At 47.9% G+C, this 15,504-nt stretch overlaps 1 protein-coding gene and 1 non-coding gene across 4 annotated transcripts; both read left to right on the plus strand.

Moving 5' to 3' along the window:
• Positions 1–1,114: 1,114 nt before the first annotated feature.
• On the plus strand, positions 1,115–15,147 carry Tatdn2 (TatD DNase domain containing 2). 3 transcript variants are annotated; one of them, XR_003956225.1, is made up of 9 exons: positions 1,199–1,666; positions 1,772–2,182; positions 6,166–6,786; positions 8,099–8,971; positions 11,331–11,458; positions 13,525–13,708; positions 13,887–13,984; positions 14,106–14,279; positions 14,799–15,137. XR_003956225.1 is itself a non-coding variant. In NM_001347356.1 (8 exons), exons 2-7 carry the CDS (start codon positions 1,778–1,780, stop codon positions 14,244–14,246), a joined length of 2,352 nt encoding a protein of 783 aa, NP_001334285.1. In that variant the 5' UTR covers positions 1,115–1,666; positions 1,772–1,777; the 3' UTR covers positions 14,247–14,279; positions 14,799–15,147. The 3 variants fall into 3 exon arrangements, 2 of the variants coding, with proteins under 2 accessions (NP_001334285.1, NP_001028635.2); NM_001347356.1 differs by lacking the exon at positions 13,887–13,984 and having other exon boundaries at positions 1,115–1,666; positions 14,799–15,147; NM_001033463.4 differs by lacking the exon at positions 13,887–13,984 and having other exon boundaries at positions 1,115–1,666; positions 6,166–6,603; positions 14,799–15,147.
• Mir7042 (microRNA 7042) lies at positions 11,273–11,330 on the plus strand. The gene has a single exon (NR_106009.1). It is a non-coding gene; the product is annotated as a microRNA 7042 (primary transcript).
• Positions 15,148–15,504: the final 357 nt, after the last annotated feature.

Here is a 15,504-nt window from a genome sequence, read left to right on the forward strand (position 1 = left end):
AAAAGTGAAGGCCAGCTGAGTGTGGAGAGCCTTTAGTTCTTGCCACCACAGCTGTTGGCCAAGAGCAGTCTGGGAATGAAGTAGTAGGACAAACTCTTTTCTTTACTGTTTTGGTTCTGGGGGGCGGGGGCATTTTAAGTGTCACAGGCTGGTCTGGAATTCCTGACCCTCCCCTCCAACACCTCCAGAGGGCTGCGATTACTTACAGACTTGTGTGACACCTGGGTAATTTGGTGATTAGGATCAAAAGCTTGCTTCTCCTGTAAGTGCTCTGCTATTGAGCTGCAATCATTACCTTTTCTGGGGTTGGTGTGGGAAGGTTTGAAACAGGGTCTCAAGAAGTTAGGAGGTGACCTTGAACTCTGGATCCTCTGTCCTACGGCTCTCTTGATGTGGGGTTATATCTCTTCTTTTCTTTCTCTCTCTCTCTCTTTTTTTTTCTTTTCTTTTGATCTCACTCGGAAGCCTAGGTTGATCGGAACTCATTAGCTATCCCAAACTGGCTTCGAACTCAGCAGTTCCCCAGCCTCAGCGACCCAAATGGAATTACCAATGTGAGCTACTATGGCTGCTTCAGGCACCTCTCTGTTCTCCCCACCCCCCGCTATTAAAATTTTTTTAGTTGTAGTCAGGTTCTAAAACGTCTAGGCTGGACTTTGTCAATCGTCCTGCCTCTTCTTCCTGAGCAGTTGGTTTTACAGGTCTATCCGGCAGGCCTGGTTCTGTTTTTTGTGTGTGTATGGCTTGTGCCTGCTAACCCCAATTCCGTCACTTTCTGGGTGTGTCGCTTGGTTTTTATCGAGCCACAGTTTCCTGCGTTGTTTTTTTTAAAAAAAAAAAAAAAAGGGGGAGGGGGGATGGGTGAGTAGGTGAGTGAGTGACAATGTTTGGCACGCGCGTCCGGTACCAAGAGGCCCGCCAAGTTACCCTCCATCGGTATTTTCGGCTCCCGGGCGTCCCCAGCAGGCCCTTCGCGCGGATCCAGGGCCACGTGAGAAGCTCCGCCACATATCGCTCCCAACCAACCACAGAGCTTCGTGAGGCGTAGGGGCACGCCCCAGAACGTCGGACCAACAGGCGCGCTCCGTCTTGCCCGAAGTCACGCCCCTCTCCCGTTGGAGCAATCGGCGCCGTCCCTGACGCCGGCTCCGCCCCTGCCGCACGCCGGCCGCCGGCCGCTGGGCAGGTTCCGCGGAGCTGACGCCGAGGTTGCGAAGTAGGCGGCGGGGCCGAGGCCTTGGATGAGGGCGCGGTGCGGCGCTGGGCCGGGTCAGCTGGAGGAGCGGAGGTGACTTCCGGCGCGCGGCTCCGGAGGCCAGTGGCTCCCTCAGGCCCGGGGCGGGACGGGGCGGCGGGAGGCGAGCGGCCACCCCGCCCGCGGCCCGCCCTTGGCGTCCGGGGCCTGCGGGCGCGTGCGGCCCAAAAGGCGGCTCCGCACGCGCTCGGCCCCCCGCGCAGGGCTTCGGAAGGCAGACCGCTGCACCGCGCCGCGCCGCGCCGGAAGCGCCTCGGCGTCTCGGGAGTGGCGCGCTGTTGACAGCCGCGCTCGCGGACTTGGGCTGCGCGTTGTTCGGGCTCGGCGCTCGGCCCGCGGACGCTTCTCGGAGCGCTGTGGCGTCCCCGAAGCCCGTAGCACTGGAATGGGCAGACGACAGGAACGGGAAAGGTCAGTGGGGCCGATTCCCGCCGTTGCCCTAGCGGCTTCCCGGCGGTGTGAGGCGAGCAGCCGCCAAGGCTGCTGCTACAATCGTCGTTCCTCTGTCCCTGGCAGGTGCCCATGGCGTCGGAGCGGCGCAAGGTCAAGTATCACTGGGGCAGCACGTCGGAAGGGTGTCCCAGCAAGCGCAGCCGCCCCCGGGAGCCCGGCAATGTGGCCCCCTCCAGCCGGCCAGGTCGCAGGTGTGCGTCGCGTCCTCGAGGGGCCAGCAGCCCCCAGCGTCTGAAAGTCCGGCGCGGGGACGATGTGGCCCGCGCTCCTCGGAGCTCAGTCCGCCGTCGCACCTCCTCTTCCTCTTCTTCGTCCTCTCTCTCTTCGGGCTCAGGTGTGGGTGAGGCCGCTTCCCCTGGCTTCCTGATTGCGAGCCCTCGGAGACTATTTACGTCCAAGGGGTCCCCTCTGCACCCTGCCCACTCCTCTCTAGAAGAAATGGCTTCTCTACGGAAGGAAGCTTGTAGCGTTAAGGTACGTGGCAGCGACGTCTGGCAAACAGTGAAGTCCCTTGCACGTGGTTTGAGGGGTGGAGAGAAGACATTTGGTGGGAAGAGAATAAAAATTAGATCTTTCCTGTGGAGGGCCTGGTGTGTGTGTGGGGGGGGGCGAGGGGGAGGGTGTTGAGGGGTAGAGCTCAGTATGGAGGGGGTTTTCAAACTTGGTGGCATTTGGAACTACTAGGAAAGCCTGATAATGGTTGTGGTCTGCCATCCCAGAGAGAGTGATTATAGATAGTTTGGAGGGATCTCTGCAACCTTCGAGTGATTGTAAATGGACAGTGGAACTGGAGGATCAGCACAATGGAAGGTGGAATAATGCCCAGGAAAGATGATGTAGATTTCGGTCAATTTATAGAGTTTGCCCTTGGGGCTGGAGAGAAGAAGGCACATACAGCTGCTGAAGGAGGACACAGGTTCTGAGAGCCCAGGTCAGGTGGTTCACAAGCCCCTGTAATTCCAGCTCCCATTCCTCGGGCTCCCATGGGTATCTATCTTCATGTGCACTTAACCCACATACGTGCACTTAATTAAAAATAAAATTAAATGGTCTTTGTACTTAGAACCGCTCTGAATTGCAGCTCAGGAAATGGACTCTTAGTGTGGCTTTTCACCAAAGTTGTGGATTTCTGCATGTTGGCATTCTCTGTTTGGTTAACAGGGTTTTGGATTTTTGAGACAGGGTCTCCTATAGACCAAGCTGTCCTGAATCCCACAGATCCCTGCCTGCTTTAAAGGTGTATGTCACTACACCTGGCTTGGGTACTTTTTTAGTTTATTAGTAGTTATCTTTGGAGATCAGCTCAAGTCTAGTTCCGCAGGGGAAACACACCGGGATTTGTAAGTTCTTGGAGCAGATTGGGGGATGCTTCTAAAGCAGACCTGCATCAGGTTTTGAGTGCCAGGCAGTGTTCTAGGAGTGTGAGGTTCTTCAGTAACTGCAAAACAAAGGTCCCTACTCTTCTACTGATACTAAAATGTAGATTTTAGAGTTCTGGTAGTCTTAAAAAGTGTGTATGTAGAAGAGTGTAAACACAATGAGAAAGTCTCATTTTGGGGGAAGATGGGCTGCCCCTAGGAAAAACAGCAAAGGTAGTCTAAGGAAAGGGAGTTTAACACCTTTCCTGATGGTTTCTTTTTTAGAAAGGTTCATTTAGTCTAGGTTGAACTCCATATGTAGCCAAGGAGGACCTTGAACTCCCAGTCCTCCATCTCTCCCTTCTGAGTTCTGGAGGCACAGGCATGTGTCACTGCATTTGACTTTCTTGGTGGGTTCATAGATGAAGCAGAGTCTTGGCTGTTTAACTCGGAAAGCTCTTTGTCTAAGTGTTTTTCTTCCCTTTTCTTTCTTTCTTTCTTTTTTTTGAGTTTTTCGAGACAGGGTTTCTCAGTATAGCTCTGGCTGTCCTGGAACTCACTCTGTAGACCAGGCTGGCCTCGAACTCAGAAATCCACCTGCCTCTACCTCCCAAGTGCTGGGATTAAAGGCGTGCACCACCACACCCGGCTTCTTTTCTTTTTAAATTTATTTATTTTTATTTCATGTGTATTGGTCTTTTGCCTGAATGTGTGAGGGTATCAGGTTGCCTGGAACTGGAGTTACAGACAGTCGTGAGCTGCCACGTGGATGCTGGGAATTGAACTTGGGTCCTCTGAAAGCGCCATACCCACCTCTCCAACGCCAAGTATATTGTTTTCTAATCACATGCTCTACAACTGAGTTTCATCTTCAGCCCATGTCCCATGTTTTCTCATTAATAGAGATTATAGCCTGATCTCTGGAGGGCAAGAGGAATTTTTCTAAGTTCACAAATAATGGCGAATTGAAAAGTTATCTTTGGCAGAATAGTACTGACTGTGGCTCAGATTAAGTCAGGTAAATACGAACCTTTGCTCATACAACTTAAGTTTGTTACTAGTTCATCCATGTGGGTTTTGGACAGTATTGATGCTAGATGATTGCATTTTTGACACAGAACCCCAGTGTCAGGGACAGGAATTTTCAGGCTCAGGCTATGCTGCCTGTTGCCAGTTAGTTGAGGGTATGGCCTCTGATCTGTTTGAGTCTAATCCTAGCCTGGTTTTATCTTTCATGAAGGCCGCTGGGGTCTCCTTTGGTAGTTATAGTCAGTACTTGAGTGTTATTGTATGCCCAACATTCTTTTGGGTCACGGAGCCAGGCGCTGTGTGATGAGAGGCCTGGGAAGATTCCCCTTGACCTTAGGAAGTGTAGGCCTCCTTCCCTGTGACCGTGTTGGTCTTGAGTCTCAGGTGTTGTGTGCTGGCACAGCTGAAGGACATTGATGAGACCATTTTCCCAGGCCGCCTCAGGTTGCTTACTCATTGTCCTACCCAGCCCTGCCTTCTTTAACTTCAACAGGTGCACACTTGGCTTTGTGTGCTCCAAGCTTTCAGCTCAGAGCTCTCAGTGTCAGCACACAGAGTGTTCAAAAGGAAGATGTTCCAACATTTTATTTTATTTACTCCCTGCTGAGTTTGCCTTGGGACCTCAATATGCTAGGCAAGTCTCTGTCACTGAGTTATATATTGCCTGCTGCTGTTAATAGACAGACCTGAGGTCCACCTCACTTTGCCCTCTTGTTATCTCTTTTTTTTCTTTTTTGGTTTTTCGAGACAGGGTCTCTTGTTATTTCTTAAGTCAGAAGTTGACTCTTAGGTTTATATTGAGAGGGTCTCACAGCTTAATTTGGCCTTGAAATCCTGATCCTCTTGTCTGTGCTGGGAGGGGTGTCCTGCTGCAGCTTCCTGTTCATTAGGCCTCGTGGGAAGTAACTTCTCTCTCTCTCTCTTTTTTTTTTTTTTGGTTTTTCAAGACAGGGTTTCTCTGTATAGCCCTGACTGTCCTGGAACTCACTCTGTAGACCAGGCTGGCCTCAAACTCAGAAATCCTCCAGCTTCTGCCTCCCAAGTATTGGAATTAAAGGCGTATGCCACCACGCCTGGAGGGAAATAACTTCTTGTTGTCGAACCATCTCACTGCTTCTGCTTCTTTTATTTTTATTTTCTGAAACCAGAGTTGTAGTACATAACTCAGACTTACATGGAACTCAATATGTAGCCCAGGCTGACTCATTTACAGTGGTCATCCTACCTTAGCTTAGTGTTGTGATTATAGGCGTGTGCCACTGTATCTGTCTGAGAGAGTGTATTTACTTTGTGAGGAACTTAATATAAATCCTCAAGCTGCAGAGAGTGTAGAATGCCCTGGGTTCATGTATGCTGTGTTTTACAGCTGGGGAGGTTTTCATGGTCTGTTGCCTTTGGGAGGGCTGGACCATGCTAGGCTGAGTGCGGCTCCCCTGTGGACTCTTGGAGTGAGTGCATACAGAAGATAGAATAGGGCTGAGGAGTTATCTGTGTTTCTGGAGGTGGGGAGTGGGTGTGAGAATGACTTGGTGCATGCTGAGGTCATATTTGGGAAAGTACCCTTCTAGCAGTAAGGTTACAGTTTGGGGAAAGAGAAGACTTGAAGGAAGGTTAGGCCATAGGGGCAAAAGAACTTACTTAGGACCGGGGGACTTGGGTTCATTGAGCCAGTCCTATCCTTTGTCAGGGTCTTAGGTTTCCTGATTTTTGTAGTAGGACTGGGCCACTTCCAGTGAGAAAACAATGAACTGTTATTTTGTCTAGTGTGAAGTGTGTAATCACTTCCCACTGCAACTCTACTGTTACATCTCCATGCTCCCTGCTCACTCTGGCAAGAGGAGATCATGCTGCATTTTAGAAGTGAATTTTAAGTGACTGAAACCTTATTTATTATATGAGCTTTCCACAGTAGAGAGGGAGAAACTCCTCTCTGGGAGAGTCTTAACCTTGTCACACTCACTTTGATTTCCCTTGTGCTGATGGACCCACTAATGACTTGTCATCGACTAAGTGTAGCAGGTAGAAAATTGCTCTTGGAACAAACCTTTGAAAGTTTCTTTTAAATTCCAGGTTGATTCTAAAGATAGTTCTTGCCGCTCTACGAACTCTGAATTTGCAACAGAAGCTGAGGGTCAGAGTGATGCTATGGAGGAACCCAACAAGTTCCAGAAAAGGAAGAAGGACAGGCCTCAAGACCAGGGCTCAAGAATGATCTACCTGAAGGCCATCCAGGGCATCCTGGGGAAGTCAATGCCCAAGAAGAAGGGAGAAGCTGCCACCACTCAGGGGAAGGCAAGCTTGGGAGACTGTCCTAATCAGGAAGGACCAAGCAGGAAGGTGGAAGGACCAAGCAAGAAGGTGGAAGGACCAGCCAGGAGCAGGGACGGACCGTCCAGGAGTGGGGAAGGACGGTCCAGGAGCCGGGAAGAACTGGTCAAGAGCGTTGAGGAGGGACCAGCTGCAAAGGTTACAGTTACTGTTTCTCAGAAAGAAGAGTCACATACGAAGGTCAGTGTGGAGAAGGAAGCGTCTGCGCTAGACAGGAGCAGCTTCAGTGACAGAAGAGTGATCATAGATTCTGTGAAGAAAAGTAGTGAGGAGCTGCTTGGGGACCGAAGGACAGTTATTGACAAACCCTCTCCAGCCCTAGAATTTTTTGATAACTCTGACTCTCATGCAGATATTCAAAAGGTAAATGAACACACACCAGATTTCTTTGGTTTAGTTTTTGGGTTTTGAATTCTCTTAGTTACATATATTTGTCATTTAGTCTTTCTAGTTTGATCCTAAGTGATATAGATGAAACTATTTTTAGTTTCATCCCCCGTCCTGACCTCTGTTTCCCACCATTAGGAGGATCAGACTCAGGGCCTTAGGAATTCTAGGCTAGAACTCTTAACTCCTAGCTCCTCTGAGGATCGTAAGCAGTGCTTTATTCAACATGGACTCCAGGAAATTAGTGTCTCTCTTCTGCCATTCCTTTCAGTTATTAATAAACTTCAAATCAGCTTTTTAAAAAATGCTTTAAAATTCTATTAAATGTAGGGTGTAGGTTTGCCTTTATTGAAAAAGACCAACATGATAGTGGCTTAAACAAAATAAAATTTTGTCTTAAGAAGATGGGTCCCATCCCAACTGCAGGGATCTTGGTGCCTTCTTCTGTGTTGATGCTCTACCCTGCTAAATACAGTATCGATTTTTTTTTAAAAGATTCATTTATTTATTTTATGTGAGTACACTGTAGCTGTACAGATGGTTGTGAGCCCTCATGTGGTTGTTGGGAATTGAATTTAGGACCTCTGCTCACTCTGGTCAACCCCATTCACTCCTGTCGACCCTGCTCGCTCCATCCCTGCTTGTTCTGGCCCAAAGATTTATTTATTATTATAAATAAGTACATTGAAGCTGTCTTTAGACACACCAGAAGAGGGTGTCAGATCTCATTACGGGTAGTTGTGAGCCACCATGTGGTTGCTGGGATTCGAACTCAGGACCTTCGGAAAAGCAGTCAGTGTTCTTACCCCCTGAGCCATCTCACCAGCCCAGTATCGATCTTATAGCCTAAATTGGGGATGGTGATAGAATTGAGTTTGTTACTTAGACATTGGCCAGTAGAAAGCAGATGAAACAAAAGGAAATAATATACTTCTTTTCTCTTGAGAACTTGGTTTAAAAATTGTACACGTTGAATCTTCTCACACTTATTTAGAAGCATCTGGAAAGGCAGTAATATCTAGCTTCAAGGGAGTCTGAGAAATTCTGCCTTGAGTCCCAGTGTTCAATCATCAGGTTCCACACTGATGGCTTTCATCTGAACTGATTGCATTGCAAAGGCCTTTGAATCACAAAGTTAGGCTAAGTTTACACCCTTTGTAACCGCAGAGTGGGATTAAGGTCAGTGTCTGTTCTGGGGGGGAGAGACCATTCTGCAACCACAGCATTGGGTGAGGGAGGGGTTGGGTCACCCATAGGAGAGCTGACTTGTTGCTTTTCTTCTCTGCAGCACACAGACAGAGAGGTGGTGATGGAGCATCCCTCTTCAGGGAGTGACTGGTCAGATGTGGATGAGCTGGCCACTGTGAGGTTCTCCCAAGAGGAACCTGTCCCACTGAAATACTCAGCAGTTTCAGAATCCTCTTCCTTCCCCACTGACTGTGTAATGTACCCTCCTCATTTGTATAGTAGCCCATGGTGTGACTATGCCAGCTACTGGACTAGCAGCCATAAGACACCTGGTTATCCATTAGTGGGATCCAGCAACCATGACTCGGCACAGGCTGGGAAGAGCAGCCAGGATCTTCTGAGTGTTCACTCCTCCAAGTCCCAGAGCATCTCCAAAGGCCTAGACATTGCCCAGGAAGGTAGGTTCCAGAATTCCCACTCACTTCGGTTCTCCAGAAGCACAGAGGAGGAGGAGGTGAAGGGGAAGAGGACATTCCAAGAGGAGACACCACTTCACCACACCAGAGAACACACATCCAGCTCTTTGCCAAGGAGCCACAGAGAGCTGAGCCTGGAAGAGGGCTTCATCGATACCCACTGTCATCTAGACATGCTCTACTCCAAGCTGTCTTTCAAGGGGACCTTTACAAAGTTCAGAAAGATTTATAGCAGCTCCTTCCCTAAGGAGTTTCAAGGCTGCATCTCTGACTTCTGTGATCCAAGGACACTGACTGATGGCCTATGGGAGGAACTTCTGAAAGAAGATCTGGTTTGGGGGGCTTTTGGCTGTCACCCTCATTTTGCACGATACTATAATGAGAGTCAAGAAAGAAAGCTTTTGCATGCCTTACGCCACCCCAAGGCTGTGGCATTTGGGGAAATGGGGCTGGACTACTCTCACAAGTGTACTACTCCAGTTCCTGAACAGCACCAGGTACTGGCTCTAGTCTGCTTTCCTTCAGGCATTTTCTTTAGTGGTTGAACTTCCCAGTAAGGGCTGTTAGTATGCCATTTCCCCCGCCCCCTCCCAGATAGGGTTTCTCTGTGTAGCCCTGGCTGTCCTTGAATTTAGAGATCTACCTGCCTCTTCCTCCCAGGTGCTGGGATTAAAGATATACCTCCTGCTTTTTCTTTTTTTTTAATGTATGATTTTGCCATTATATCAAACTGGCCTTGAAATTGTGGTCCTTTTGCTTCAGCCTCCCCATGGCAGGATTATAAACCCTTGCCACCATGCCCAATTTACAAACTCTATTAGTGGAGGGTTTTGTTTTTGTTAGTTTAGTTTGGTTAGGGAATTTGCATTGTTGAAGATTAAATCCAGGATTTTTGCAAATGCTAGGAGTGTGCTCTGCTGCAGAGACACACCCCATAGCATTTCATTTGTTTTGTTTGTTTCCCTTTGTAAACCTAGCTAATTTAATTAATTTAATTTAATTTAGTGGTGTCCATATGTGAATATATGTACATGAGTGCAGGAGCTGGTGAAGACCTTAAGAGGGTAGTAAAGGCCCTGGTGGATTTCCAGGTGTTTGTGAGCTTCTTTACTGGTATCTGGGAAATCAACTCAGGTCCTCGGGAAGGACAGGAAATATACCTAACTGTTGAGCAGTCTCTCCTGCTGCTGCCTGTTTTGAAACTACTACTACTTTTTTTTTTTTTTTTTTTTTTTGGTTTTCAAAACAGGGTTTCTCAGTGTAGCCCTGGCTGTCCTGGAACTCACTACATAGACCAGGCTGGCCTCGAACTCAGATTCTCCCACCTCTGCTTCTCAACAAGCTCTGGGATTAAAGGTCTGCTGCCCAGCACATAGGAATCCTTCTATGGCTAGTGTCAGTGCTAAGATAGTTGCTTTCTGTCTGACAGCAGCACACTTTTTTAAAGTTCATTTTCTTGTTTGAGGTTAGGTATCATGTATCTCAGGTAGCCTTGAACTCGATCTAGCTGAGGACGACCTTTAACTCTGTATGTTGGGTCTACCTCTCCAAGTATAGTACCATCTCACAGGTTTGTTTTGGTTTTATAAAATGAAGTATGCCTGTTACAGAATACTTTAAAAAGTACAAAAATGTACGAAGAAGACTAATTCTCTTTCAATTTGAGATAATGACTATTAGCAGTTATAACATTGTCTTCTTCCTGAGTATTTTTTGAACTTGACATTTAGGTAGGGGAAGAGTCCTGCGAGGCTTTCAGTGTACTTCTCTGATGGGGGTGCCGCTGCCTCCTATTGTTCATCCATCCTTTTCTGGCTCCCAGGTGGTGGTTGTGGTAGAGCATGCATGCATGCATGCATGCATGCATGTATGTATGTATGTATGTATGTATGTATGTGGTAGAGCAGCTAGCAGGCCTTTGAAATCTCCGAATGTGCATCCTGCAGGCTGTATAGGCCTTGGGACTGGAGTGTTGGGATCCTGACTGCAGAATTTGGCTTGCTGGTTTTCATCTGGTTCTTTTCATATCTGGCTTCAGGTAGTAATGTATTAGCCATGTGACACATATATAAAGTAACTACATCTGAACACATGGGGGAAAATAGAGTGTCAGGATAGTGAGACATAATGCTTTTCCACTTGGGCTCTATCTTACTGAGAATTTCTGTTGTAGTTATAAACACAATAACTACAAGAACTCTAGAATAGGAACTAGGAGGCAGGAACTGAAGCAAAGGCCTTAGAAGAATGCTGCTGACGGTCTTAACTCCCATGGCTTGCTCATCCTGCTTTCTTACCTACCCTAGGACTACCAGTCTAGGGGTGGTGCTATCCACAGAGGTCTGGGCCTCCCCATGTCAACCATCAATCAAGGAAATCCCCCACAAGGCCATATGGTGGGGACATTTTCTCAAATGATTCTAGCTTGTGTCATAGGGACAGACCATAAACCAGGATAGTGCCAGTGGCATAGGTTAGGTGTGCCGAGGGAAGAGGAGCAGTTCAGAGAGCTCCTCACTGAAGTGTCACACTTGTGTAGCTGCTGTTTACTGGATGCCTGCACAGTGTTCTTTGCTAGCTGCTCAGGGAACCAAACCTCGGGGTGCTGGGGCAGGGTCCTCAAGTTCTGGGTTACTGCTTTCTGGGTTGGTCATAGTGTCTCCCTAGGGGACCAGTGAGGATTGCAGGTTGGTGAGCAGCACAAGATAGTGATTTGAGGGCTTTGAGGAATCGGCAATGTAGAAAGGACTAGTAGATGGTGATCATGTTTACAATTCTATTGTACAGTTTAGAAGCAAAGAATTAGAGACAGCAGAAGGGCCACTAATTAGCTGTTGTCCCTTTGTTTTCTCTCAGGTGTTTGAGAGGCAGCTGAAGCTGGCTGTGTCTCTGAAGAAGCCCTTGGTCATTCACTGCCGTGAAGCTGATGAAGATTTGTTGGATATCATGAGAAAATTTGTGCCCTCTGACTACAAGATCCATAGGTTAGGAGCTGCAGTTTCAGTGGGCACATGGCATTCCTGCACTAGCTGCAGATGACAGAAACTCCAGGAAAGCAGTCATGCTATCTGGGTGGTTTGTGAGGCTTTTTGCGATCTCAATCCTTATTACATTTTAAAAGTAACTTGAAATTATTTTCTTTTTTTAGATTTTCACATATGAATACTTTATTATATCATTTCTACCTCTTCCCTCTGTATTACATTAAAGTTTGTCAGTTTTGAGACAAGGATCTTGAAAGCCTAGGTTAGCCTGGACCTCATAGATATCATCCATTGCTTCAGCTTCCAGAATACTGGGGTTACAAGGTGTGCAGCACACCTGGCTTCCTGTTACGTGTAGAGGATCTTTTTAAATGAATTAAACATTAAGTAGAACCACAGGAAACTTTTGGCACTTGACTCTGCTTATACAGTAATTTTTTAAAAGCTTAAATTAATACCCTTTAATTACCAATGAGCTGTAAGAGGCTTCCTGTTTTCAGATGTGGGAGTGGCTGCTGTAGGGTCCAGTAGCTCATCATACAGAGAGCTTTCCAAGGTTTCTGAAAAGATAGATACTGCTTATATTTCTTTTCCTTACTCGAATTTGAAAGCTCTTTTTTGTTTTGTGATAGGGTCTCATGTTAGCCCCCAGACTTCAGATTTATAGCTGAGGATTGCTTTGAATTCCTGATCCTCCTGCCTGTCTCCCCTCTGCTGAGATTACAGATATGTGCCACCATACTTGATTAAAAACTCCATTTGCCCAGGTGGCATTAAAGGTCCAGGTTGTTTTACCTCTCAGTGGCAACCAGTCCTAGTCTAGGAAACTCCCTTGCATCCCTACACTGCACGTACTAGGCATGAGCCATTTCTGGGGATGCCACTGGGGAGCTGTCAAAGACGGACAAGGGCTCCTGGGAATGGAGTATGCGGAGTGTAGGACAGAGGTGGACTTAGATACAGAGGGAGCCAAGGTTAGGGGCTCTTTAGCCTGGCTAGAAATAAATGGTCAGGGGTTGACATGTGAGTGAGCGCTTTAGCTGGGCAGAAGGAATGAACAGTATTCAGGGAGGCTGGATCCAAATCTAGATCTTGTTGGGCGGCAGAAGGGGCTGGGATTTCATCTACTATGCTTCCACCCATGGGGACTGAAGCAGGGTCTGAGGTGCAGTGGAGAAATGGTTGGGTTTTCAGGACTTTAACAATGGCTGTCTTGCTGGGCAGTGGTGGCACATGCCTTTAATCCCAGCACTTGGGAGGCAGAGGCAGGGGGATTTCTGAGTTCGAGGCCAGCCTGGTTTACAGAGTGAGTTCCAGGATAGCCAGAGCTACACAGAGAAACCCTGTCTCAAAACCCCCCAAAAACAAAACAAAAAACCCATGGCTGTCTTTAAAGAGACAGCTGGACCAAAGCTAAGAGACAAGACTAATTCTCTTGATGGAGAGTTGTGGCTGTTCAAAGCCCTGATTTGCAGATGAGTTGACAGTATTTCTTGCCTAAGAACGTGAACTACTGTCACATTCAAGAAGAAAATTCTTAATCCTAGCTCTTGAAAAGCAGAGGCAGGTGTATCTCTGTGAGTTTGAGGCCATCTCTCTCTACATAGTGAGTTCTAGGGTAGCCAGGGTTATTGTAGGGAGACCCTATCTGAAACAAACAAATCCACCTGTGACCTAGTCACCATTATTTTCACTTTGCCATTTCTTGGCATCTGACAACAGAGACATGATGTTTTTCCATACTGTGGTTGTAACCTGGGGAGAGCTGGTCTTTATTCTTTCTGTCTCCTCTCCCACACTTCTCCAGTCTGTGCCATGGCTGGAGTTGTGTCAGATGGCTGCCCACATTGTGGGGTGAAGGTGGGACTGGTAGTGTTCAGTATCTGAACCTCATGCCAGCTTGGTCTTGCTGTGTTTGGTCTGCCTCCTTTCTCAGCTTGCTCTGGAGTCTGCTTGGATGCAAATTTTTCTTTTTTAGTATCCACTAATGGGGGCTGCAGGCCTGGAGGCAGCTAGGGGTTGCTGCTGAGGCCTGGGAGTAAGCCCTGAACTGTACTCTCCCACAGGCACTGCTTCACTGGCAGCTACTCAGTCATTGAGCCCTTGTTGAAGTACTTCCCTAACATGTCCGTGGGCTTCACAGCAGTGCTGACCTACTCTTCCGCCTGGGAGGCTCGGGATGCCCTTAGACAGATCCCGTTGGAGAGGATCATTGTGGAAACAGACGCACCCTACTTTCTCCCTCGCCAGGTAGGACTGTCTTCAGACCGACCTGAGGCACTGAGGCGAGTGGGTGGGAGGCTGGCTGGGCCCGAGTCCCAGTGTCCTCCTGGTCCACCTTGTGCGATATAGGTGTCTCCCTGTTGTTACTCTGTAGAACTGAAAGTCCTGGGGGCTGAGAAGCTGAAGGGTAACCACTCTCTTCCAGGCAGTGGAAAGCCCTACCCTGTAGAGGGTAGTCCATGGAAGCGTGGGACCCTGCTCACCCAGAGCCCCCCATGACTAGGACTCTCCCTGCACCTGCAGGTAAAGGGGTCTCTACAGGGCAGCCCCAAAGAGGTCCTTGCTGGGGATGGGATGGGGACGCTGTATGTGACAGACACGTGCAGAAGGCACAGCGATGATGGAAATGTTTGATGTCTTCCAGGTGCCGAGAAGTCTTTGCCAGTATGCTCATCCAGGCTTGGCCTTGCACACAGTTCGAGAGATTGCCAGGGTCAAAGAGGAGTCACTTTCCCACACTCTGTCAGTTCTCCGAGAGAATACTTGTCGCCTCTACAGTCTTTGAGCAGGGAGCACGAGCAGTCATCTTCTGGCAAAGGTCATAAGAGCCTCATGTTTCTTAGCAGTCAACAATGGGAGTCTTTTTCTCTGGTGTAAACTAGTAACTCGAATGTCTAGTCTCAGCCTTGGGCAGCCTGTGCCCAAGGAAAGTTTTGAATACAGTTGAATAGGAGATCTTAAACTTCAAGATTTATGTATTTTGTAATTAGATTGCCTGCTTCTTACTGGTGGAAATTTAAATGACTGTGTTATATTACAGTGTTAAAGGACTCACCTGGTAGAGAAAGTAAATCAAAGGCCAGTAAAGATGGCTTAGTGGGTAAAGGCACTTTCTGTGCAAGCCTGGTGAACTGAGTTTGGTCCCTAGCACCCAAATAAAGGTGGGAAGAACTCGACAGAATTGCTATATGCTTGCCATAGCATCTATGTCTCCCCAAACATGCACAATCACAGTAATAATAGTTTTTCTAAAAAAGAATATAAGTTTAGGGTTGGTATTAAGCCTGGTTTGTTGGTCTTGAACTTGGAACCTTCTTTTCTCTTTTAAACCCTCTAGGATGACCAGTGGCCTGATAGCATAGGAGGGCTCCGTCTGTCTGTGTCCAAGGTGAAGGATGTGTTGGAGATCCTGTCAAAACTCAGCGCACCAGGATGTTACCTTGGACCCTCATCACAAGGCTTCACTTGCTGGTTGCTGGGTGGGTGGGTGGGTACTGTGGAATGGATTTGGGGTGAGGAGTAGTTTTGCCTGCTGGTCACAAGGCCCTAGGGTAATCAGTGAGCAACAGAAAAAAAACATTATGACACAGTGTACAATGAGATGGCCAGTCTGGATCCCTGCCCTTTGGCCTGGGTTTCCCAGCAGTCTGAATAAAGTCACCTCTTTATCTGAGCACATGTGGATATATATAATCTGGTCCCTTCTTCCCTGTCATGAAAGGAACTTCCTGAGGGAGGTCTCCTGTGCATTTTCTGGAACCTTGGCTGAGGTGCCACCTTGCATGACTTGTAGCGTTGCCACTGGTTCTATGTCTCTGAGGTGCCTGTCTTTATGATCTCATGGCGGTGTGATGGTGTGTCCTGTGAGAACTAAAGGAGGCAGGCTGTCTACTCTCAGTAAAGCCCCTGTGGCGGGTTGCTGAGCATCTGGGGCCCTGCTTTGTATCTTTTTTATAAAACACTGGGCCAGGAATATTTCCCTCCTTTCATACTTGTCAGTCTCCCTGTGTCCTCCACCCATGCTGCCCTTACCCCAGCTCACT

This window comes from Mus musculus, chromosome 6 (genome assembly GCF_000001635.26).
Source record: "Mus musculus strain C57BL/6J chromosome 6, GRCm38.p6 C57BL/6J".
NCBI classification, from domain to species: domain Eukaryota; kingdom Metazoa; phylum Chordata; class Mammalia; order Rodentia; family Muridae; genus Mus; species Mus musculus.

Bases quoted from the DNA above. Each gene is read 5' to 3' on its own strand.
- Tatdn2 (NM_001347356.1), top strand. From the start codon at position 1,778: ATGGCGTCGGAGCGGCGCAAGGTCAAGTATCACTGGGGCAGCACGTCG. The intron at 2,183-6,165 runs GTACGTGGCAGC...TTTAAATTCCAG, and splicing joins AGGAAGCTTGTAGCGTTAAG to GTTGATTCTAAAGATAGTTC. The intron at 6,787-8,098 runs GTAAATGAACAC...TCTTCTCTGCAG, and splicing joins CTCATGCAGATATTCAAAAG to CACACAGACAGAGAGGTGGT.